The sequence below is a fragment of the Lynx rufus genome, unplaced genomic scaffold (genome assembly GCF_022079265.1).
Source record: "Lynx rufus isolate CCGP_SWC_20201006 ecotype Redwood Valley unplaced genomic scaffold, mLynRuf1.p SCAF_2, whole genome shotgun sequence".
NCBI lineage: Eukaryota > Metazoa > Chordata > Mammalia > Carnivora > Felidae > Lynx > Lynx rufus.
The window spans coordinates 87,892,047-87,917,673 of NW_025814834.1; the positions used below are offsets into that span (position 1 = coordinate 87,892,047).

General features: G+C 36.1%; 1 protein-coding gene across 1 annotated transcript in view; it reads right to left on the bottom strand.

Moving 5' to 3' along the window:
* KYNU (kynureninase) overlaps window positions 1–25,627 on the bottom strand; it is a 110,887-nt gene that overhangs the window by 74,527 nt on the left and 10,733 nt on the right. Inside the window, exons 3-4 of the mRNA XM_047084437.1 lie at window positions 15,316–15,436; window positions 5,275–5,357 (exon numbers count right to left, since the gene is read on the bottom strand). Of these exons, the coding sequence (XP_046940393.1) occupies window positions 5,275–5,357; window positions 15,316–15,436 (204 nt within the window). The remainder of the gene's footprint in view (window positions 1–5,274; window positions 5,358–15,315; window positions 15,437–25,627) is intronic.

Below are 25,627 nucleotides of genomic sequence, written 5' to 3' on the forward strand. Positions count from 1 at the left end.
TTGTTGGCTCCATATAAAATGTTTTATTAATAGTTTTTCTGCTCATCTGAAATTGGAATTCTTTTCTATGTCTATGAAAAAATATAAGTGCTAATTGTCTCCTCCTCCTCTCCAACTACTCTATCAATTTGTACACGTAATAATTTTTATTACCCTCCTGCTACTTCTTTTAGGGAAATTTTATGGTGAAATAAAGGCTGTGGTTTTAAGAACCTGGAAGATTCTATCATTGCCCCAACTATACAACTTGTCTGTTTGCTCATGACACATTTAGGTAGCTGGGCAACTAGCAAAAATAAATTTGACTTCCGCTGCTCTTTACTGTGCTTACCATATAATTATTTTAATTATTTCATGATTTATACAACATCTACTTCCAACCAGGATTTGAGGTTTCTTTGGTTACAAAGTGAGGGAGCATTATAAAAAATAGCATTAGAGTACAATATATGCAGATGAGAAACAAACAAAAACTGTTAAATGTTTTTGTTACTTCCAATTCAGTCAAATTTTCTCAGAATTTCCTAGGAATCCAGGCAAAAAGGGAACCTGGGTGGGATTTGCAACAAACAAGATAAATACAAATATATGTAAAAACATTTTCTAAAACGATCTATTCCTAATAAAACAAACAGTGTGAACTTATTCATTTTTCAACTTGTCTTAAGAACCATTTCTCTAGGGGCGCCTGGGTGGCGCAGTCGGTTAAGCGTCCGACTTCAGCCAGGTCATGATCTCACGCTCCGTGAGTTCGAGCCCCGCGTCGGGCTCTGGGCTGATGGCTCAGAGCCTGGAGCCTGCTTCGGATTCTGTGTCTCCCTCTCTCTCTGCCCCTCCCCCGTTCATGCTCTGTCTCTCTCTGTCCCAAAAATAAATAAACGTTGAAAAAAAAAAATTAAAAAAAAAAAGAACCATTTCTCTAATATACACAATTGAAAAAAGTAAAGAAAATTGAAGGATAATAGTACTAAAACTTTTTTAAAAAAAGTACCAAGTTTTAAAAAATATCATTTATAATACACATTTGTAGACACAGTCAATTCATATTCCTTTGGTCAATAAGAAATAGTAGAAATATTTCTCCTGATAAAACACAAATTGTAGAGAACAAAACAGACATGTAATAAAATCACAATTAAACTAAAGATCACCTTCATTCACTGACATTTCAAAAGAAATTTTACAACGTATTTGTCATATGAGGCTTGAGACTTCAATAAGACTATCTACCTTATGTAAATCATTTATTATATATACTTACTATATATAATAGTTACTTATGATATATACTAACAATCATATATCTATAAACAAAATACATAATGTTTCTTGAGCTCCATGTCTACAAACGTGACTGTGCTCATTTCAAGAAGTAATTGTTATCTTTTACAACCCATATCATTAGGATCAACTGTCTATAACTCAGTTAATACAACATTAAGGACAAAACCACAAAAAACAAAGAAGTTTGTCCCATATGTGTGATAACTTTGTATGGTATTTCAAAGACACAGAAAAATCCATAAAAGTAGAGTTGATAAATATATATATTTAATTTTTAATACATTCAATCCTTTTACTTGTCTAAATAAATCTGACTAGTTAGTGGGCTTTTTTTTTTTTTTCATTTTCCTTAGTAATTATAATGAGAGGTGGCTTGTTTAAAATTTCAGTGATTGCTGTGATGCATTTGCTGGGCAACAAAATACTTGCATATTTAATAAGTTTCAACAGACCTATAACTTTTAAATGGTCAAAGGAAATCTTTTTGCAGGGTTTATTGGCTTCATAAATAAATCTCACAAAATAATATTACCTTCCCACTTGCCTGGCCTGTATATAAATATCCTAACTTGTCTTTAGAGGATGATAAATATTAAGCACAAAACAACAGGATTAGAATGCAGTTTATGTTCTGAAAGCAAACCTCGTAAAGAAAAAAAACAATCCACAGCTAAAGAAAACATATATGCTCAGGTCAAATTAATCCAGGATTTCTTCAGGTTTTTTTTTTATTTCTATGTTAGACATTTGAATGAATATAATTAGCTTCTAAAAAAAATGAACCCATATGGAAGCATTATTGAACAACGATTTAACACATCCTTAAATATGATCAAGGACTTTCCTCCATCAGAATATACACTCCTCTGGATAATGCTGACACCTGATCAAGTGCTCTGTGTTCTCAAGGACCTGATTGGTCTGGTAGGAGATGTTAGGTTTTCATACCTGCCCTGGCTGACCAATATTCTGCCCATTGGTCCCAGCCTCAGGCATTGAGAGCTATGCAGATTCATCCCAGGGCTCCTTGCAAAGGTCTGGATTCAAGCCCTGCACGCTCAGCCTGTCTCCTTGTGCTGCCTCCAAACTGTGTTTCCAGGCTTCCAACTGCTACTTTGTTGAGCAGCGGAGGTATTTCTGGTCTATAGAGATTTCTATTGATTTTTTTTTTTTTTTAGTGCTGCTATAAGTCTGTAAATCTAATGTTTTTCCTATCATTTCTATGTGTTAGGAATAGAAGGGATCCCTTTCAGTTTGTACTTAAATCTGTTATTTTAAATGAGAAGTCAATATTCTGATCCTATAATATAACCACATAAAACAGAAATGTATATGGTATAATGATTACTCAACAATGGCTAGTAGGAAATAGCACTTGCTTTTGCTTGCAACCCTTCTATTTGTTTTCAACTTTATGAATATGTAACACTATTTAACACAAAACTAAAAATAGATTTTCCTTAGAAGTCTGGTAATTTGGGCTACATCACACATGAGTGTCTTTTCCACTGTGCATGTGATGGGGTTTGCTGTAAACCCCATGTGCATGTGCATGTGCATGTGATGGGCCCTACTGAGCCACTGTATTGGGAAAACTCATGTCAGAATCTTTAGGTTGTCCAAATATCACAGAGAAGACATTAGTAGTTTCCTGCATAGATACTGGATGCTAAGTTAGAACAGAGGCAGGTAAACATTTATTTAACTCTTTTGTTTTCACCAAGGAATTTGTTATAGACTAAACTGTGTCCTGCTGAAATTCCTATGTTCAGGCCTTAACCTCCAGTGTGACTGTATTTGGAGACAGGGCCTAAAGGAGGTAATAAAGTTTAAATGAAGTCATAAAGGTGAGGTCTTAATCCAACAGGACTGATGTCCCTACAAGAAGAGAGACACCAGAGATCTCTTTCTCAATGAGTGTGCACAGAGGAAAGGCCAACTGAGGAAGACACAAAAGGCAGCCACACACAAGCCAGGAAGAGAGTCCAACCAGAAACCAATGCTTGGATCTTGGACTTCTGGCCTCTGTCTTGAACTGTGAGAAAATGTCTGTTGTTTAAACCACCCAGTCTATGGTATTTTGTTATGGCAGCCTGAGCAGAGTAATATAGTATACATATCCTCCCTTTGGAACCTGCTTTTCCCTTCGCCAGAGACTCACCCAGCAGTCCCGGGGGGGGGGGGGGGGGGGGGGCAAAGGGAGCTGGCACTCTAACTGAATTTTAAACAGACTTACAACACATCTCTCTGTTTTCATCCTATTTTACTCACACTTTTAGAGATGCTTATTGTAATTCCCAAACTTTTGAAGGCTCTGCAGTGTAAAGCAGGTGGCTTTCCATTTTTTGTCATTGAGAGATTAAGATTTGGTTAATTTCATTTCATTTTGCAAAAGCAGTTACCATTTGTCCACCTGCTATCCAACTCCCAAAATGTTGCTATAATCTCCTTTGCTATTCTATTTGTTCTTCAGGGTTTACACTTTATTATTATTATTTTTTTTTTAATTTCATTACAAGTTGTTTAGTGAGAATTCAGTAAAAAGAACACTTAAATGCATGTTCAGTCCTCTGTCTTTAACTGGAAATTACCTCTGTTTTGAAGCACTAGTCCCAATGTTTGTTTTGTTTTGTTTTGTATTTCTTTGTGTTATGTATAGATTATGTATATATATATTAATTTTACTTTTTTTTTTTTTGGTATCTTCCTTTAATGGGAGTCCCATGAGGATATCTCATGGGATAAGGGTGTTGAGTATTCTTACTCACTCTTTTACTTACTCACCATTTGTCCTCAGTGCCTATCACAAATCCTGACACACACACAGCAGAGGCTCAATAATTATTTTTTGAACAGACAAACTATTCCTCAGGTTTACATGTTGTGCCAATTGCCATAATTCTTTCAGGTGTAAGTCTTACTTTCTTCACTCTAATTCTACTTTGTCCCAGCTCACATTGCTTTGGTTTTCTGATCACTGACCAAGATACAATTGGAATGAGGCAATAAAGATATTTTTATACTTGTCTGTAGAGGAGTGAGGTTTGAAAAGGCATTATGGAAGTTTGAGGTTTCCTCCAAATAGTTCCAAATAATAGCACTCCAATTGTTTAAATATCATTAATTTTTTGTTCAATGCCGTAAATATCATACAAGATTTCAAGCAATGCTGAATATTTAACCCAATTAAATATTTTTTTAAATTTTTTTAAAATTTTATTTATTTTTGAGAGAGAAAGAGACAGAGCATGAACAGGGTAAGGGCAGAGAGAGAGGGAGACACAGAATCTGAAGCAGGCTCCAGGCTCTGAGCTGTCAGCACAGAGCCTGATGAGGGGCTCAAACTTGTGAATCAGGAGATGACCTGAGCTAAAGTCAGATGCTCAGCTGACAGACCCACCCAGGCACCCCCCCCCACAATTAAATAACCTTTTTCAAAATGTTAACATATTCACCATCTAAAACTTTCCTTGAATATTACCTAGAGTACATACAACTCATTTTAGGAAACACATAAACCAAAGAACAGCATCAACCGTATTATTTCTAATAATTCTCAGCTTAACTTGAAATTTATCACCATGGATCAAACTGAAACAAGCCAAACCCTGCTTGGCATTTTAGGATTTTAGCATGTAAAGGTTAGTGTTTACTTTATCATGTATAATGAAGTATTAGAAAATTTAAGTTGATTTTTATGAGATTTATTTAATTACAAATAAATACAATGCATGTGTTTTTTATTGGAGAGTAAATGTTACTGTTAAAATACACAAGAAAAAATAATAAACTATTTTACTTCTGTACTAAATAACCCAGTTATGTTCTCTATAGCCACCAGGTCTCAAAGGTATCCTCACTCTTTACGTTATTGGGTTAAAATAGAAAATCAGGATGTTCTTCAATAAGATTTTTACTTTATAATCTAGGTTTATATCTAAATGGTAATGCCTTTATGATTCTTTTGGGAAAAATCCATTTTGTACTTACCTACAATGTCATTCATAAGGCCTAAAATAGTCTCATCTCCTGTAATCCAAGGACGTTTCCCTATCTCATGACCATAGGCTCCCCTGAAATTGGAAAGGGATATAAACATTATTAGTTTCTTGGAGGGTACTTGAGACTGCCCATGTACTATTCCATTTTTTTTCTCTATTTTAGCATCTAAGATGTTCCTTTTTCTTCTTTATTTTGAAAATTTCAAGACTATTTGAACATTCTACTTGTATACCTGTAAGCATATAGTAAGTAGTTTCTACGCTAAAACATAGCTACTATTTTTTGAGGCTAAAGATTAAAATGATTACGAATTCAGTTTTTAAATACAGCTACAATCTGTAAACTAAATAAGAGTGTATATAACATGACTACACTCATGATGACATTTTAAGCAGATAAATAAACTTGGCAATAATCAAAGCAAACACTGTATCTTGACCTGTTTTCTACCAATTACATCTACCATATTATAGCTCAATTTTATTCTTCTAGTAAGTAAATATCCCCGTTAGGCATAATGACAAAACACAAAATGCCTAAGAGAACTTTAACTTTCAAGAAGTTTCCATTACATGAGGAAGGCCAATACTTTTGAAATACGCAGAAAGGAATTGAAACAAAGAATCGAGGTAGGGAGTGACTTCATGTGCTGTTTCAAACTTGTGCCTTAGGGAACTCTGAATTAGACTGTCCTTAATTCTTTAGGAATCTAAAGACTGCATAAAGTTGTAGGAAAGGCATGTATGTTTTGTGTAGTGCGGTCTGTGCCTGGATCTGAGAGGCTAAGAGAAAAGTTACCAGGTGTACTCACAACTGCAAAGAAAAATCTTTCCCTTCCCCCGCGGTTCCCGAAACCAGCCAGGGCGTGCCCGGTGGTAGTCTGACATAAAGGCGGGAACCAATCAAGTTCTGCTGAATGGTTTGAAATAAAGGCGGGAACCAATCAAGTTCTGCTGAGCGTTCAAATTTAAATGTCAGCCTATAACAACTCTGTAACCTCAAAAAAATCCCTAACTTGTTTGTGCCTGTCTATAAAAGAAGCTGTAAGATCCTTGCTCGGGGCCTCTTGCGTCACCGGCGACGAGTGCGCGGAGGACCGGGTTGGAACCTGCAATAAACGACCCTTGCCGCTTGGCTTTGGCTCTGGACTCTGGTGGTTTGTTTTCGGGGGGTCTCTCGAATCGGGGCATATCAGATCTATGCTTGAAATCCAGTGAGCTGGCAGTGGTGATGTGGTAAACATGCTGTCAGAGGTGAAGGGGGGCAGAATATGTCCCCCCAAAACATGTCGCTGTGGTGTATTGATTATCTTGAGCTGCAGGCTTAAAAAAAAAAACAAACAAAAACTGCCAATACAGGGAGAGGTTGTCCCTGAACTCCCTTATCTGCCTGAAGACAGATCCCCAAAAGGAATTCAGCTGTCATCAATCCCCTCCCTGGGAGTTTCATCAACCAGAAAAGATTGACTCTTGTCACAGGAAAGGGGACTAGAAGTCAACACCACATCCAGTTGGGCTTTGTCACAATCTATTCTATCTTTTATCTATTCTCCTAAGGGCTCTTTCATCTTTCCCGAAAATCACTTACTCTCTCCTCTGTGGCCTCTCCTCTTATCCTCCTCCTCTTTCCCTATTAAGATAGGATTTAAGCCTGAATTCTAAGTCATTGCGAGGAGTTCTTTTCCCCCGCAAGTGTCTCCCATGTGTACGTAAGGTATACATGCTAATAAATGTGGGGTTTTTTTTCTCTTGCTGATCTTTTATTATAGGGGTCTCAGCTAAGAATTCAGAAGGATATGGGGAATTTTTTTTTTCTCCCTGAGAGAGCAGGGAGATAACAAGAGGAAAGGACCCCTGTTTTTAGCTTTTGTTGATTTGACGGTGTGAATATTCCCTGTGGTCCATTTCTTGGCATCCACAAAATTCCTGAATATCTAATGACTGGTTTTCATTGCCTGGTCACAGCCAATTCCAGGTCACCACTGGTTATAACACTATATGTATTAGAAGCTGATAAGGCCTGTAAAAGCAAAAGTAAATGGGTGGCAATATGTACCTTAAAGGCTTGCAATGGAATAACATGTAACACCCTTTTTCTGACTATTCCCTAACGTAAATCTAATGCTACAACTCCCTTCTTGGGCATGTGGGTTACAATGCAGTTTTTAAACTAATATTTTGATTACCATATAAACTGACAGGAGGGAAGAGGACTTTCTTTGAGGATAAACAGAGACTGTAAGAACTGAGGAGGAAGAGAAGGGCAATTGCTAGCTATTATTATTCATATTATTATTAGATAGCCTGCAGCTTGCCTCTTCTTGACTTCCAATATAAATGCTAAAGACAAAAATCATTATCATTAAATGGTAGTTAAAGGCAGATACTTGGATCCTTTTTTATTTTAATCACACAGAGCTCCGTGGCCTTGCTGATAGCACAATACATCTTATTACATTTAGGTAGTAAAATTCTATGTTCTGCCTCAGAGAATTTATATCTCAGAATATTATGCCACCTACTTCTCACTCTGGTAGACACCGTGGCAATAATCTTTAAGAGTATGTTTCTTCTTGCAATGCATTTGCCATCTCTCCCCCTTTAAAATATCACACACAGAGTCTGCTTCTTCATTTTGTCAGTCTACTAGCCTGGGGTAGTGAAATGTATTTAGGAAGTTGTTACCCCAATAAACTCCAACTAAAGTGGCCTGTCTTTATAAAGAGTTGATGTAGATTACAGTGCAAGTTTAAACATATGTATCAGAGAAAACGATGGTATTGCTCTCATTCAAAACTGCCTAAAATACTTGCAGCACAGTTGGAATGTTCTTTTACAAGTGCTGGAAAGGAAAAGAGCGTGGCAAACAGTTCACTCCCCATTGAGGCATAAATCATTCCCCCTGAGTGAGGTGCTCTCTGAGATGTCTATGGAGTGCTATCTGCTCACGAAATTAGATCTCAGGACATAAAAGCCTATTAGGAAGTTAATAGTGGATCCTCTTTGAAATAGGACCATGCTTTAACCATCCTACAAAGTAAAAATTAGCCCAGCTTTTTAAAGCTCCTCCCAGCCCCGCCCATGAGTAAATAAATAAGACATTAATGATTGGCCAACACAGATGTCAGGAAAATCTTTGTAACATGTAATTCCATGTACTTTCTTATTAATGCTAAAGGCTGGCAGACTATGCCACACTAAAATTTGCCTCTTTGGCATAAAGAATACCTTGAGCTGAAGGCACCTGATGAACAGCAGGTGCAGGGACTAGATTCCTCTGAACTCCCCCATCTGCCTAAAGACAGGTCCTCCAAGGGAACTCAACTATCATCAATCCTTCCCCAGGAATTTCATCAACCAGGGAAGCTTGACTCTTTTTCCGGAGAGGAGCCTACAAGTCAACACCACACCCAGATGACTTTGTCACAAACTCTCAGGTCTCCCATCTATTCTTCTAAGTGCTTTACATCCTTCCTAAAAATAATTTATTCTCCTCTATGTGGCCTACATTTTCCTCCTCTTCCCCTCTGAAAATGATATATAAGCTCTCAAATGTCACCAATTTTTTTTTTTGGTTTTCACTTTTTTTCCTGCCATGCTCTCATGCATATAATATTAACAATTAATAAATATTAATTATTATTTCTTATTAATCTGTGTGTTGTCAGTTTATTTTATAGATCAATTGTTGAATGTAGGGGGTAGAGGGAGCATTTTTCTCTCCTAGAATACACTTTTTTTTTTTTTTTTTACAGAAACACTTGAATTGAATGAAACTGTAGTGTCGGCAGGAGCATGCCTCTCCCACGTGTGTCACCAGCACCCTCCCTGTACACATTGCCATGTCAAGTCAGGCATTGTCTGAACGCTAGGCGGTTTGTTCCTAATGTGAAATTCAGTGGGCTATTTTCTTAAATAAGTCGACCTAAAATGTCACAGGTCTTAGAAGAATCCCCATAAAGACACAAACTGGGTCAAGTCTTTGCCCCTATGAAAAAGAAAGAAAACCATATACCTAGTAGATATGACAATGAAAAAAAACCTAAAGTATTGTGATTATATCTTAGAGACCTAATATACATTTCTCAACTTACAGTGTGCTCTTTGGGATGGATATATCTTTTTCGTCTAGCCAAACTTTCCCACTATGATTATTAACCCATGTTATTCTCCTTTAATCTGGGCCATTAGTAAATCCATAATACATAAATATGTAATTTTAAATTTCTAAAAAAATTCTGGCCAATCCACAGTATTCAAGCATATTAATGCTGTTTCTTATGGTTATAGCCCCATTTCTGATAATAAATTATCATATGTGAAATGAGACAAATAATCATAAAAATTTTCTATTTCAGAATATTGAAAATATCTAAATGCTGTCATTTCACAAAGCAGAAATAATTCTCCCAAGTAAAGTGTTATTAATCTACTTTAAAAATCGCATGCAGCCATAATTAGAAGTTAAACAAAATCCACAGAGGTAAGTGCATTATTTTCATTGTTTTGTCTTGAATAACTTAAAATTTTAGAAGAAATCAGTTAGGTCCAAAAATATTTCTTTTTAAAAAAAATTTTTTTAACATTTATTTATTTTTGAGACAGAGAGAGAGCATGAACAGGGGAGGGTCAGAGAAAGAGGGAGACACAGAATCTGAAACAGGATCCAGGCTCTGAGCTGTCAGCACAGAGACCGAAGCGGGGCTTGAACCCACGGACAGCAAGATCATGACCTGAGCTGAAGTCAGACGCTTAACCAACTGAGCCACCCAGGCACCCTGGTCCAAAAATATTTCTAAGTGTGCCTCTATTCTTGACTTTCCTTTAGCAGAATTAATCAAAGATGGTAGCCCTATGAATTATAAAAATCAGGCTGCCTTATCGCCAGTGATGGTTTATTTTGTAGATAGGTAGGTACTAAGTCTGTGATAGGATGTAAAAGATAGAGATACGGACAATAATAGCCATAAGCCAAGTGGCATTTCCTACCTTATATGTCATAAATGGCCAGTCAGACTTGGTATCAATATCCCAGAGCAATATCTCACTTAGGCTAAGTACTGTAATTTTTAGTTACTGCTAAGATTATAATTTTTTAATATATTTTTTCCTGTTAAGAAACTAATTTCACTTTGCATTATTTAGGAACTGTGTAGTTCTCTTTGACTCAGTCCTTCTTGAAGTCTTCCACTGGTCAAGAAGAGAGGAAGGCACTGGCCTGACTGATTTGGTTATCAGCTAAGAAGTAGGGCTGAAGTGGGGTTGGAGAAGGTGAAGAGAAACAGATAACCAGAAAAACTCACCACAATAATGGGAGGCCCTGGACCTAGAGGCAAACCAAACATATGTCGGGGTATTTAGTACAAAAACACAAGCAGAAGCCAGACAAGTGAATAGACCAACAGCCCACCATAGTGGCAAGAAGATTACTTAAATTAAAAGCATGTGAACAAACAGCAGCCTAAGAAACACTAGACTTAGGGAGAACATCCTGAAAATGATTAGAAATATTTTAAAAATATATTCTGATTATTAGAATCTCAAAATAGATATGAAGGGAAGCCAAACCTGAAAGTCAGGAAAAAAATGCAGGAAAATGAAACCAAATCAGATAAGAATTCTGAGCAAGACATTTGGCTCTCATGGAAACTCTGTCTTCTTCTTTCTTCAGTTTTCATGCCACTGGTCCTTCATATTGGTAACAGTGCCTCTGTTTCAAGTTTATTTTAACACTGCCTGTGCTAGTACCACAGGCATTAGATTAGTACCACAGGCATTAGAACACTGCAAAGTTCTTTTTTTTTTTTTAAGTTTATTTATTTATTTTGATAGAGACAGAGACAGTGTGAGTGCATAAGGGGCAGAGAGACAGGTAGAGAGAGAGAATCCCAAACAGGTTCCGTGCTGCCAGCACAGAGCCCAATGTGGGGCTCGAACTCACAAACCCAAGAGATCACTATCTGAGCTGAAACCAAGAGTCAGACGCTTAACCTACTGAGCCACCCAGGCACCCTGTAACATTGCAAAGTTCTTAATTTCAGTGGTTAAGAATATAAATTCACAACTCAAAGCAAAAATCATAGAGGCTTACATAATTTATTAAGCCTGTATAACTTTATCTGCATAACTTGTATGCATAAATTGAAAAGTAAATATCACCACATTTGGAAGCATTTTGCACTAGCAGGGTTTAGTATTTAAAAAATGAGGGTCATAGTTAATAAAAATGGTTAATATTCATTTTTGGCCCTAATATAAAAGAGAGCAGAGAATTAGATTGGATTTGAACTTTAGAGTGTCCTTGCCCCCTGGATATTCGTTCAGCAAGGCTGTGCATTTTTATCCTTTAGGAATTTAAAAAAGATTCTGCCCTGCTGTCCTGTTCATCTGCTATGATTACCGTACTTTACTAGGAGACTGGTTGATTGTTTTCAAGACTTTAAAGTTGTATTCCAGGGAAGTGTCTTTATGTCATAACACCCTTCTATTGTTGTTGATTTTAAATTTTATATTTTACCTTGTGACAATGGAAAATTACATACTCTTAAGCCCTTCTACCTATTTTTCATTAGACAGATGATTCAGAAAGGAGGTGCATTATTAATGCTTCAAGCAATGTCAACTAAATTTTAAAAAGACTTCTGAGTAAAAGATGAGGTAGCTAGTTTGTTTTATTTTGTCTTTGTTTTGTTTTATTTAGCCTTCTTGCTTTATTATTTTTTATTTTGTTTATTTTGAGAGAGTGAGAGAGAGAGAAGGAGCAGGGGAGGGGCAGAGAAAAGCCCAAGCAGGCTGCATGCTATCAGTGCAGAGCCTGTTGTGGAGCTCAAACCCACAAACTGCAAGATCATGACTTGAGCCAAATCCAAGAGTCAGACGCTCAAGCGACTGAGCCATCCAGGTGGTCCTAGTCTTTTTGCTTTAAATTGTGGAAATTGTGGTGGCCCAGTCAACATCAGGGTCCCTGTTGCCCTGTGGATGTCAGTGGTGTTTGAGGGCCATGATCAAAATCGTGTTCTATCCTATCTCACTGCCCATCTTTGATCTCAAAAGTGTTCATTATTTCTTTGGTCCTAAATGTTTAGCTTAAAATTTTACTCTGGACTTTTCCAGCTAAGTTTCTGTTGGGAGGAAAACTTTTCCTCTATTAGTTTACATCCTTTTGGTTGAGGGCCTGCAGGTTGATTGATTTGATTGATATGAGATAGATTAACAGGAAAAGTTTCTTTCATGGGCACGCAAAAGTACTCAACAAAAAAGCGATTCACTGAATCGCTTAGGATGATTCATCATCCTAAAAAAGAATGAAATCTTGTCCTTTACAACAATGTGGGTGGCTCTAGACAGTACAATGCTGAGTAAAATAAGTCAGTCAGAGAAAGACAAATACCATACAATTTCGATCAGTTGTGGAATTTAAGAAACAAATGAACAAAGGAAAATAAAAGAGACCCAAAAAACCAAACTCTTAACTAAAGAGAAAAAAACTGATGGTTACCAGAGGGAGATGGTGGGGGGATGACTGAAATACGTGAGGAGGATTAAGAGCACATTTATAGTGATGAGCACTGACTAAAATATAGAATTGTTGAATCACTATATTGTATACCTGAAACTAATGAACTCCATATGTTATTTATACTTGAATTTTTTTTAAATGAAGAAAAATATTAAAAATGGACTATATATATATATATATATATATATATATATATATAAAACATCATCTTTATCTTTATCCATTTATCTATGGATGGACACATGAGTTGCTTCCGTATCTTGGCTATTGTACGCAACGCTGCAATAAACATAGGGATGCACACATCTTTTCAAACTAGTGTTTTTGTTTTGTTTGGGCAAATATTCAATAGTGGAATTACTGGATCATACAGTAATTCTAGTTTAAATTTTTTGAGGAACCCTTGCACTGTTTTCCACAGTGGCTGCAACAGTTTGCATTCCCACTAGCAGTGCGTGAAGGGTCCTTTTTCTCCACATCCTTGCCAACACTTGTTATTTCTTATGTTTTTTATTCAAGCCATTCTGACAGGTAAGAGGTGATATCTCACTGTGGTTTTAATTTGCATTTCCCTGACAATGAGTGATATTGAGCACCTTTTCACAGGTCTTGTTTTTAATAGTGTAAATATTAAACAATTTAAAAATAATATTAAATTTTGGGGGGCTCCTGGGTGGCTCAGTTAGTTAAGTGTCCAACTTTAGCTCAGGTCATGATATGGTACATGGGTTCAAGCCCCGCATCAGCTCCGCACTGACAGTGTGGAGCCCATTTGGGATTCTCTCTCTCTCCCTTTCTCTGTCCCTGCCCCACTTGTGCTCTCTCTCTCTCAAAACTAAATAAATAAGCTGTAAAAAGAATGTTACATTTTTTATAGCTAAAAGTATTTTTAAAGTATTTTTAGTTTCAGCTTTATTAGTAACTACTGAGGAAGGATAAGAAGCACATAGGATTAAGTTATTTCCCTAAAGGAATTTATAATATGGCTGAGAATATGAAGCCAATGAAAATAGATACCTCTAAACTACTTATCCCAGAGCAGTGATTATTAATGCAATGGGCAGTTGGGGAGAAGAGATCATCTGCATCATTGAGAAGGTTGAGATTAAGAAAGGTAAGCATCCAGGGAAGCAGAAGTTATGAAGGGTTTCATAGGCAGAAGAGTAAAAATAGAACAGAAGAGATGGAGGGGAAAAAAAAAAAAACAGATATGATTTCAGATTCCCACATGGTTGGAGCAAACCTACTTAGCTAAGCCCAGAGTATCTTTTTAGTAAGCACGCTCAGTTTGGGGATAGCAGTACCTTCTGCTCCACTATTTTCTCCCTCTCGATAATTTTTACTTTCTCATTTATAAAAATCAGTGTGATAGAATTTAGCTGGAATGACTCATGAAAATACTGAATTGAATTCTAAATATTAACTCCTTTAATTAGTCACAAAATAAAATAAAATGATTACATATGATTTAGATATATCAACTTGGGAGAGGGACTTTTTTCTAATATTGTAAAAGTGTTATTCTTGACTCTGCCACTAACTTGTCATCTGACCTTATTTACTGATCCTTAGTTATGTCATTAATAAAATAAGAGTATTGAATGACATGATTCCTAAGGTCCCTCTGTATCCTAAACTTCCTGGAGTCTATTGTATACATTTCTAAATATTAGATAACCTAGTGTGATTTTTAAAGTTCTTACTAATTCGAAGAGATACATGCACCCTGATGTTTATAGCAGCATTATCAACGATAGCCAAATTATGGAAACAACCCAACTGTCCATCTATAATGAAGAGGATACAGATGCAATGGAAATCTACTCGTTTATAAAAAGGAGGAATTTTTGTCATTTGCAACAATGTGGATGGAACTTGAATATATTATGCTAAACGAAGTAAGTCAGTCAAAGAAGAATTCCATATGATTTCACTCATATGTAGAATTTAAGAAATAAAATAGAGGGGCGCCTGGGTGGCTCAGTCAGTTAAGCGTCTGACTTCGGCTCAGGTCATGATCTCGCGGTTCGTGAGTTCAAGCCCCGCGTCGGGCTCTGTGCTGACAGCTCAGAGCCTGGAGCCTGTTTCCATTCTGTGTCTCCCTCTCTCTCTCTGACCCTCCCCCGTTCATGATCTGTCTCTCTCTGTCTCAAAAATAAATAAACCATAAAAAAAAAAATCTTAAAAAAAAGAAATAAAATAGATAAACATAGTAGGGAGGAAAAAAGAGGCAAGCCAAGAAACAAACTCTTGACTGTAGAGAACAAACTGCCGGTTACTGGAGGGGAGGGGGACAGGGGAGTGGGTTAAATAGGTGATGGGGATTAAGGAGGGCACTTGTGATGAGCACTGGGTGTTATATATATGTAAGTGATGAATCACTAAATTCTACACCAGAAACCCGTATTACACTGCATGGTAACCAACTGAAATTTAAATAAAAATTTGTAGAAAAAAAAAATAAAGTCCTTGTGTGAGATGTCAAATGATAGCTTTTGAAATAATACTTACATTTTGGCCCACTTATCTAGTTCTTCTTCCAGATATGCTTTAACCATTTTTGGTTGCAGGCCAAGAGAATTGCCCAAGAAATAGATGGCATTTTCATCCTTATTCACTAAAGATAAATCAACTGAAACAGAAAGAAATGAAAAAAAATGCGTATTCAATTAATTAACTTTCTTCCATTTGGCATTGTTAATCCAGTACAAATAATTAATGTAATTAACTCCAATAAGGATAATAAATAACTTATAATTCTTCCCAAAGATAATATCACATTCTCAGGAAAATAATTATTCTTTTACATTTATATTTTAAAATATAATTTAAACGTATAGACTTTTATTGAGAGCTCTCATATTTATTGTGCACCACAAGGAAGTCTAAATTAGCAACTATACCCGATCATAAATGGACGAAGGCAAAGAAAAAAATGTTAGAAGCAGAATTTTTATAGGAAGTATATCAGCCCATCTAGTCATACTAGAAATTTACCAGAGGCTAAGCAAGTACTCACCCTCTTCAATAACTGGTGTTGTAGATAAGGCAAATAAAAAAAAAATTAAAGGAGTACTTACATATCTGAAGTAGATATATTAGATTTATACATTTTGTCACTCTATATATCTATATGCATATATTAATATATACATATGCAAAGATTGTTCTCTGTATCTATGTCTCATTCAAATAAATCAGAATTTTAGTGATTTGTCTATCTTACAACTCTCCTTTGACTGCAACAAATGCAGTTTCACTAGCAAACCAATTCATGTCTGAAGACTCAACGTGTTCCATGCAGGTCAGCCTCAGCAATGACCCAGCATGAGTAGCCAATCACGCATATCTCTGTTCCCATTGTCTTGTCTTGTTCTTTCATTGCTGATGCTTTTACACACAAATAAATAGTGGGCTGCTCATATCTAGACAGTCATGTTTAGTGTGCTCAATGTGAGAGAAAAACAGAATTATAAACGAAATTATCTTGTCCCATGTCAGACAAAAGTATGCTTCCCCATCTCCTTTCCCCATCTTTGTTGAGTTGGTTGTTTAAAAAGTCTCAAAACACATCAAATGGCTTTGAGAATTCAATTGGCATTGTGTAATATGGCAGAATAGAATATCCAGGAAATATATTTTATAAAAACCCACGACAATAGATTGCCTACCACTCTCCACCTGAGTCGCATTGGATCTGTGCAACATGAAAGACAAGCAGAACTTTAATCCTTGGGGCCTAGGCTTCTCTTGTGCCAGAAAAATGTTAAATATGTTTGTTATTAAACACTGGTGTTCTTGGCAGTGATGGGATTCAAAACTGAGCATTTTACACCAAAATATGGCACCTGGGCATACTAACTATTTTCAGCTGAGAGAATTTGAGAAATGGAAAGACCTTCTGACTTTCCCCTAAGGAGGTCATAAAACCCTCCTGTGAGAGGTACCCTCCCTATATATCTTTATCTCCAAGACACTGAGAGGAATTGAAAGAAATAGGCCTTACTGTGCCCCCAGTTTACTACTCTTAGCTCATACCCTTCATTATCTTGTCACATTCCCCCATGACCTTTCAGTCTTCATCAAACCTAGCATTAAAAACTCAGGTTTAACTGCTTCTTCAGATCTGCATTTCCTGTTGAAGTCTCCTCTGTCATGTAAAACTTGTAATTAAAAAAAATGTATGCTTTTATTGTGTTAATTTGTCTTTTGTTACAGGGCTTTGGCCTCGAACTTAAAAGGGTAAAGGAAAAAGACATTCTTCCTTCCCTACAGCAGCATAGGGTGCTAACAGAAAAAGGACAAGGCCTCCAAGGGTTGAAGGAAAAGCAGGTGAATCAACTTGGTGAAACTGCTTTCCATAAGACTGAGAGAAGGAAGGAATGTATCCTCTGCAAGTGGCTCCACTAAAGATCCCAGGCATGACAGAAACCTAGTCTAGTCCCCAGGTGTCCCCAGATTGATGGAAAGGAGAGGCTGCTGCCAGTGAAACCACTTGCTCTCAAATGGCCATAGATGCGGGGCAAGGGGGATGAAGACAGTTCACCACAGACCTGTTCCTAGGGATAGCAAGAGGCCTCCACAAATTTCTGGACCCCTAGGAAGAGCGAAGGCAAATTCCCAACTAAAGGAACCAAGATTTTCCATCAAATCTTGTAGGTGTCAAATTTGATTCCATTTTCAAAAAGTGAAAAATGAAAAACTATACCATTTTCAAAAATGAAAACCTATACCATTTTTGTACCTCCAGTGTGAGACTGCAAATTATATCCCTTGCTATATATTTTAATTGATGCACCATGGCTCAAATTTCAACTAAGTATTCAAATAAGTACAGTAATCCAGACCATTGGGAGGATATTAATAAGGATGACTTTTTTTAGGGAAAAAATATGTATTTACTTATTTAGAGAGAGACAGAGAGAGAGAGACAAAGAGAAAGAAAGTACAAGCAGAAGAGGGGCAGAGAGAGAGGGAGAGAGCGAATTCCAATCTCGTGAACCATGAGCCGAAATCACAAGCTGGACACTTAACTGACTGAACCAGCTAAGTGCTCCAAGAATGACTTTTTTAAAAAAAAAATTTTAATGTTTGTTTATTTTTGAGAGAGAGAGAGAGAGAGACAAAGACAGAGTGCGAGCAGGGGAGGGGCAAAGAGAGGGAGATACAGAATCAGAAGCAGGCTCCAGGCTCGGAGCTGTCAGCACAGAGCTTGGTGAGGGGCTTGAACTCACGGACTGTGAGATCATGGCCTGAGCTGAAGTCGGACACTTAACTGACTAAGCCACCCAGGCGCCCCCTTGAATGACTTTTTAATTGCACCAAATAAAAGATCCTCCTTCTCATAGTGATCTCTCATTCCTCTTAAGTCTAATGAACCTTGGGAACTAGCTTATTTTCCTAGTTGGATTCTGTAGAATAATTATAAACTCACTTTATTTTTCTCACACCACTGCCCTTCAAACAAGTTTTACTTAAGATGCATTCATCTCCCTGTGTGATATCTCCTACAGGTCTCACACTTGTAGGTATTACAGATGCATTTCTTCTCTCTCTCTCTCTCTCTCTCTCTCTCTCTCTCTCTTTCTCTCAGCACTGCCATAATGGTTTGTATTCTTGGAGAAAAGGGAGAATAAAGCTAGCAATGTGAGAAGGACTATTAGGACCTAAGTTTGGGAAGAACCACCTCCCACCTTCATACATATGTACTGTACAACCATGGCCCTCCCCTGTTCACTAGCTTGTAACCAACTATGAGAAACAGTAGCTATGGTAGGTCAGAGAGGGGGGATGCATTGGAGAGGAGAAATTCATAAATGAATTTCCTATTGCAATGCCTTTCAACAAATACTCAGTATGTTTGGAGCATCCAGTTAATGTTATCAAAGTTGGCCAAATATTGATCTAATTGCAAATATACTGTCGGATAACAGTACTAGCTGTTCTCTTCGAAAGAAATGAAGTATTATTATCTTACAACCATATATACATAGGTATAATACTTTTTAAACTAGTTAAGATAATCTATTCATGAAATGATAATTTTAAAAAGACAAATATAAAACTAGACATTTATGATCTTTATATATTTTATTTGGATTTATGTACTTATTTATCACATCAGGAACTTTACAAAAATACAGTGCCTAAGCTTGATACAGAGACTCCAATTTAATTGGTCTGTATGGGGCCTGGAGGTAGACACTATTTTAAAATCTTTCCAAATAATTCATTATATGGCCACATTTCAAAAGTCCTGGCATTAGCCCCCATATTAAAAACAAAACAAAACCAAAACTGAGATTTCCCAAGTTTAACTGATTTCTTCAGGTCACAGAAGATACCTAACTTTTAACTTAATGTAGTATGTCATTATTATAATTTACAATTTTATTAGTCCACTTATAGTAAAATACATGTGAAATCATTCTAAAGCAAGGTTAGTTAATTATAAAGTAATTTTAATATTTTCCTTATTATAAATTAAAGAGGAAACCTAGAAGTAACTGAAAAACAGAAATAAATTCCAAAGATTTAAAAAATGACTAGTTTATGTAAAGAATATTTTCTAAAGTAAATTTTATATAAAAAGGAAGTCAAGCGTTAATGGTTTTGTTTCTAAGGTGACAGTGTGTATCTTTGTTATGTATGCCAGGGATACTATATGCACGTAAACCGACATAAACTGAGAGTGTCAGTGTGTGAAGTAAATCTAAATATTTCCTTTCAGCATTGCAAATTTTGTTTAGTTAATTCTGTATAATTTTAATGTTTATTATCAGAATATTATTAGATACTTATTGATTGGAATAAAATACTAGTTTGGTAACATATTCTGCTCTAAATTTTTCAAATAATAAATTTCACTCTTTTTAAATATAGCTAGTTTTAATTGATGCTTTTCTCTTGAACTCCTGGGTTGGCTCCTGTGACTGATAGATTTTCATCATAAATTTTTCTTTTTGTCTGCAGTAATGGGAAAAAAAAGAAAGAAACATCTCTGTGAAAGTTAACCCCCACCAGAAATATATTTGTTTATTTGTTTTGAAAGACTTTATATTTAAGAGTTTGTTTCCTCCATATGTGTATGAAAAAAATGAAACTCTTTACCCAGCAAAGGGACATTAGATAGGTAGGTTTATGGGCATTACTGCAGTGCTGTGCTGATTAGAAATCCTAGGCTAAAACTTTAACCTACTATGACTGTTTATTTGACAAATCTGAGCTAAGTTTTTATTTATTTTAAAGAAGGAATTCTGTTCTCAAATTCAGGAAGAAAAAGAAAAGAAAAAAGGAAAGAAAGAACAATTTTTAAAGACCCTCCTTAAAGAGATACAATGTTTTTGCAGATTAATGAACACGAAATTATTGCTGATTGTATTATAATCATTAATGGAAAGCATAGGGATTCAAGCTGTGTTTGTTTCATTCGTGTTTTGATTATTTGGAACCCTGGTAATACCGATTAGATTGTAAGCAGAGGATATGAATTTATTGGATAAGAACTATCTAATTGTAAAATTGTCTCAGTCTAAATACTTCTGGTACTAATATGACTGGGTTCGGGTTGTTATAGTTGTTGGCAGTACTGAATCCAATCTTGACAGTTTGGAATACTGCTGAACTGAAATTGATGCTTAAGTCTATAAGTCTCTGAGACGATAGTCCTCTGAGGAACTAGATCAAAACTTTATCAAAAAACAAATAATCTCCAGATGAAAACCAATGGGGGGCCAAGACCGATCCCTCTTATTACATGACACCTAGGGTACTGCATCTCAAAATTCCCAAGGACCAGTTCTGGTTCTGGTCATCAGAATGAAAAACTAGCTTGCTCTGGGTGCCTGGGTGGCGCAGTTTGTTGAGCTTTGGACTTCGGCTCAGGTCATGATCTCATGGTTCATGGGTTCCAGTCCCACATCCGGCTCTGTGCTGACAGCTTGGAGCATGGAACCTGCTTCAGATTCTGTTATCTCCCTCTCTCTCTCTGCCCCTCCCCCACTTATTCTCTGCCTTTCTAAAACAAAATAAAATAAAAAAAATATTAAAAAAAACTAGTTTGCTAACATAATCTTCAAAAAAGTTTTAGAATAAATGTTTTTTCCTCAAAGTATAGTTTAGATTTAATATGTTTTTTTTTTTCTTGTACTACAGAAAAATACTTCTGGCCTTCTATATTTTAGAAAAATCTAAGACACAATTTGACATGGGAAAGTACATCCTGACACACTGAATTTAAGTAAAATACATTGAGTAGCATTTTAGAATCTGAGGAGTTTGAAAAATAAATGATAGTAAGTATACTGGGGAAGAAAACCAGAATTTGAAATGCCACCAAATTGGCATTGAGTTTCTCATTTTCTTTCTACTTCTGAGGAATCTCTCAGGGTTTGCTTTCAAAGAGAGCCAGAAACTCCAAGTTTTGTAGTGAGTGTGAACTATAAGAACTCCAAGAGAAGCCCACTATCCCTATTTCTGAAGAGTTACAAAGAGAATCACTAAGGGCCAGAGAGACAGAGAGAGTGAGAGTGGTAGAAATCTTGTTGGTGAAAGGGCGGGCCTACGCCGGCCAACTCCATCTTGTTCTGTGCCCTTCACCTTGACCACACCTCCTCCTCTTGAGTAACCCCCCCCCACCTGCCTAACAGGACTCAGACCCTTCCCCAGCCAATCGGCTGAGGCCATAGCCATTACCTCACCAACTGCCCCTAGGCCCCAATAAAACCTTTGTCCTTTTGAAACTCGCTCTCTCCCTGGTATCTCACCGCTTTGTCCGTGCAGGTAGGGGATTGAGCTCGAGCTAGCTAGAATAAAGGCTCTTTTGCTTTTGCATCAGACTCGGCTCCCTGGTGGTCTTTGGGGATCACGAATTCTGGGCATAACATTGGCTTTTCCATTTTTCTTTCATTTATTTCTGTTCTCTTCCACAGTAACCACTAGTCAATTCTGTGACAGTGGCAGCAGTTATAATAACAGTAGTTGCACAGGAACCCAAATCACTGAGAAAGGAAACCCTTCCCTCTAACTAGAGGAAGGATGGTTCTAAGAATGTGGGATAACTCTAGTTGTTTTGTTTTCTCCCTGTCCTCTTGCTTCTGGTGCCCAGAAGCAAGCATAGTCATATGCATAACAAAAAGGATCAATTAAAATGCCCATTTTCTAGCCAGAGGAAAATGAAGATGGACCCTGGGAAGCAAGAAATTGTTAGGTCTATTGCAAAGAGAGAGCTTAAGAAAATGATCATATAACTTTGTACATGAACTTTTGAGCTCACCCATGTACTGTGCCTGAATGGATCTAAGTCTAAGTGATTCAACAAAATTTGAGAATTGAACCTAGATTCCAAATTGGTGTTTGAGTGTCATATATACAGGAAAGATCCAAATAATACTGCAAAGGCTTTGACAACTGAATTACCATTGGAACTACCATACACAGAAGGTGAGTAGGAACTTGCAAACAACTTATCTGAGTAGATTGCTTGCTAAAGCAAACCAAAGGAAATGAACAATATCAACATTCTTGATAGGATTTAAAATGACAAAGACTTATAGGGTATGACCAAAATGTCTAGAACACAATATAAACTTACTCAACACAAGATGAACCAGAACCATCTCAACATATCTTAATGGAAAAGAAAATCAATGGACATCAAACCCAAAACAACACAGATATTGGAATTATCAGACAAAGACCATAAGGTAGCTATTATAACTATACTCCAAGATGTAAGGGAAAGCACTTTTGAAATGAATATAAAAAAATAAAAAGTTTCAGCAGAGAAGTAAAATATTTTAAAAAGAAACCAACTGAAACTTTAGAACTGCAAAATACAATAAACGAAATTTTTGAGAAATTCCAAAATGGACTCGAGAGCAGAATGAACATGACAAAGGAAAGAGTCCTTGAACTTGTAGACAGATCAAAGAAATTATCCAATTTGTACATCAGAGGGGGGAAAAAAAGAAATTGTAAGAAAATGAATACAATCTCAAGAATATGTAAGCCAATACCAAAAGGTATAATATTTGTATTATTGGAATATCAGAAGAAAAGGAAGAAGAATGGGATGCAAAAATGTTTTAAGAAATAATGGTTAAAAATTCCTCAAATTGGTCAAAAATTTAAACTTGCATACTTAAAAATCTCAGTGAACTCCAAGGAGGATAAACTCAAATAAATGCATGCCCCAAAAAGGTTAGAGGTTAGAATAAGAGACTCTTAAAAACTGAGAACAAACTGAGGGTTGATGGGGGGTGGGAGGGAGGGGAGGGTAGGTGATGGGTATTGAAGAGGGCATCTTTTGGGATGAGCACTGGGTGTTGTATGGAAACGAATTTAACAATAAATTTCATATATTAAAAAAAAATAGCAAATAAATGCATGCCCAGACACATTATAATCAAACCGCTGATAATTTAAGACAAAGAAAAATCTTTAAAGCAACCACAGACATCGGTCCTATGTCTATTGGGGACCGATAATTCTAATGATGACAATTTCTCATCAAATAACGTGGAGGACAGAAACCAATGGACCGAAATTTTTAAGAAGTGACTGAAAGAAAATAATTGTCAGCACAGAATTCTATGTCTGGCAAAAATATTCTTCGGAAATGGAGGCATGATAAAGACATTTTCAGGGGAAGGAAAATGAAGAAAAACCTTTGGCTGTAGATCTAAAAGAAATACTAAGGGAAGTTCTTTTGGGTGAGAAGAAATAATACTAGAAGGAAGTTTGGACGTTAGGAATGAAGGAAGAGCAACATAAGTAGTAGATATCTAGGTAAATGTAAAAGACTCTTCTTTAATATTTTTAAATATACATGATATACAGTTATACATATTGAAAAGGAAAAATGAAAACGGTATCTGTTTGGGTTTTCAGAGTTTGTAGATATAAGATATATATAACAACTATGACATAAAAAGATGAGAAAGAGAGCTAATTATATAATTTTAATTTTCTACATCCTGTTTGAAGTGATAAAATATTGTTTCTAAATCAAGTAATGAGTTTAAATAGATATTTAATATATATTAATAACTATTAATTAATATATTATATATAATGTATATTTTATATTATATATTTTTAATCTCTAGAGCAACCAGTAAATCACACCAACAAAAACTACACAAAAAGATATAATACAAACTTAATATGTAACTTAATGTGATACCAAAAAAATATAGACATCATCAAAGCAAAGGCAAGAAAGGGGGAAAGAAATAAAGGAAAATTGACACAAAACAAGTAATAAAATGGTAGATCTAAATCTACACCTGTCAATAATTACATTACACATAAAGAGTCTGAATATGCCAATGAAAATTCATTGCCAGAGTGAATTTAAAAAGAGACCCAACTCTGTTCTATCTGTAAGTAGACAGTCTATTTTTCAATTGCAATGATATGGGTAGGTGGAAAAAGATATGCTAAGGAAACACTGATCAAAATGAACCTAGATTAGTATATTAATATCAGACAAGGAAGACTACAGAGTAAAGAAATTACCAGGGATAAAGTAGAACATTACATAATGATAATGTATCAATTCAATAAGATATAACAATCTCAAATGTGAATGCATCTAACACCAGAGTTATTTCTCCCAGTTAACAGTTTATTCATTGAATAATTAACTCAGGTTTGTTCAATCAGTATTTAAAATATTTCTTGAATCTCTTCCCTTTTTTCACCTCCAATGCATTTACTTTGATTTTTACAGTTCCTTTTGGATTTCTGAAAAAATATTCTACATCATTTCCTTAATTCTACTTTTGCCTTCTTCAGTATGAGTCTGCAGTCTTGATGAAATGATATTAGTAACATTAATATACAATTTTGTGGTTCCAAGCTTAAACATTTTCCACAGCTATGCATAAACTCAGCAGAAATTCAAACATTACTGGGCAGTTAAAAAGAAAGAAAGAAAAAAAGAAAGAAAGAAAGAAAGAAAGAAAGAAAGACCCACAGGCAAACACACACACACACACACACACACACACACAAATTTTCTAATTCTTCAGCAACTATGCTTTCTCTTGCTTGTGTGTTTACAAATGCTGTTCTTTCTGAGGGATAAGACCTCACTGGCCACCTCCACCTTAGGGTCTGCCTAGATGACTCCCATTCATACAAAGAGAAATAACATAGCCCTTGCTTTCAGGGAACAATTAGTCTAATACAAAAGGAAAGACAAAATTACAAGTAGGTCCATGGGGTGCCTCGGTGGCTCAGCCGGTAAAGCATCGACTCTTGGTTTCCGCTCAGGTCATGATCTTGTGGTTGGTGAGTTCGAGCCCTGCATTGGGCTCTGTGCTGACAGCTCAGAGTCTGGACCATGCTTAGGATTTTGTGTCTCCCTCTCTCTCTGCCCCTCCCCTGCTCATGTTCTGATTCTCTCTCTCTCTCTCTGGTAAAAATAAACAAACATTTACAAAAATTTTTTAAAAAGATTACAAGTCCACAAAATTGCATAATGCAAGTGCAATGAGAAATTCAAAAAGTCTACGAAATCAAATTTTTAACTAAGAAATATTCTTACTTTTTTTCTTATAGAAATTAGATATATAAATCATTAGAATCCTATAGTCATAAATATAGCTGGATAAAACCTTTATTTAACATGTTAGCTACTATAAAATAAAAAGCATATTTTCCCATATTTCATTCACTGATACCTCATACTTGTCACTAACTTCTGAGCCTAACAATAGTTGAACTGAAGAGGCTCTATTATATTACATGGAACCCCTGGAGACAAACTCAAGCATGGCAGTTTTCTATGCCAATTGTATCTAACAGGATAATATCA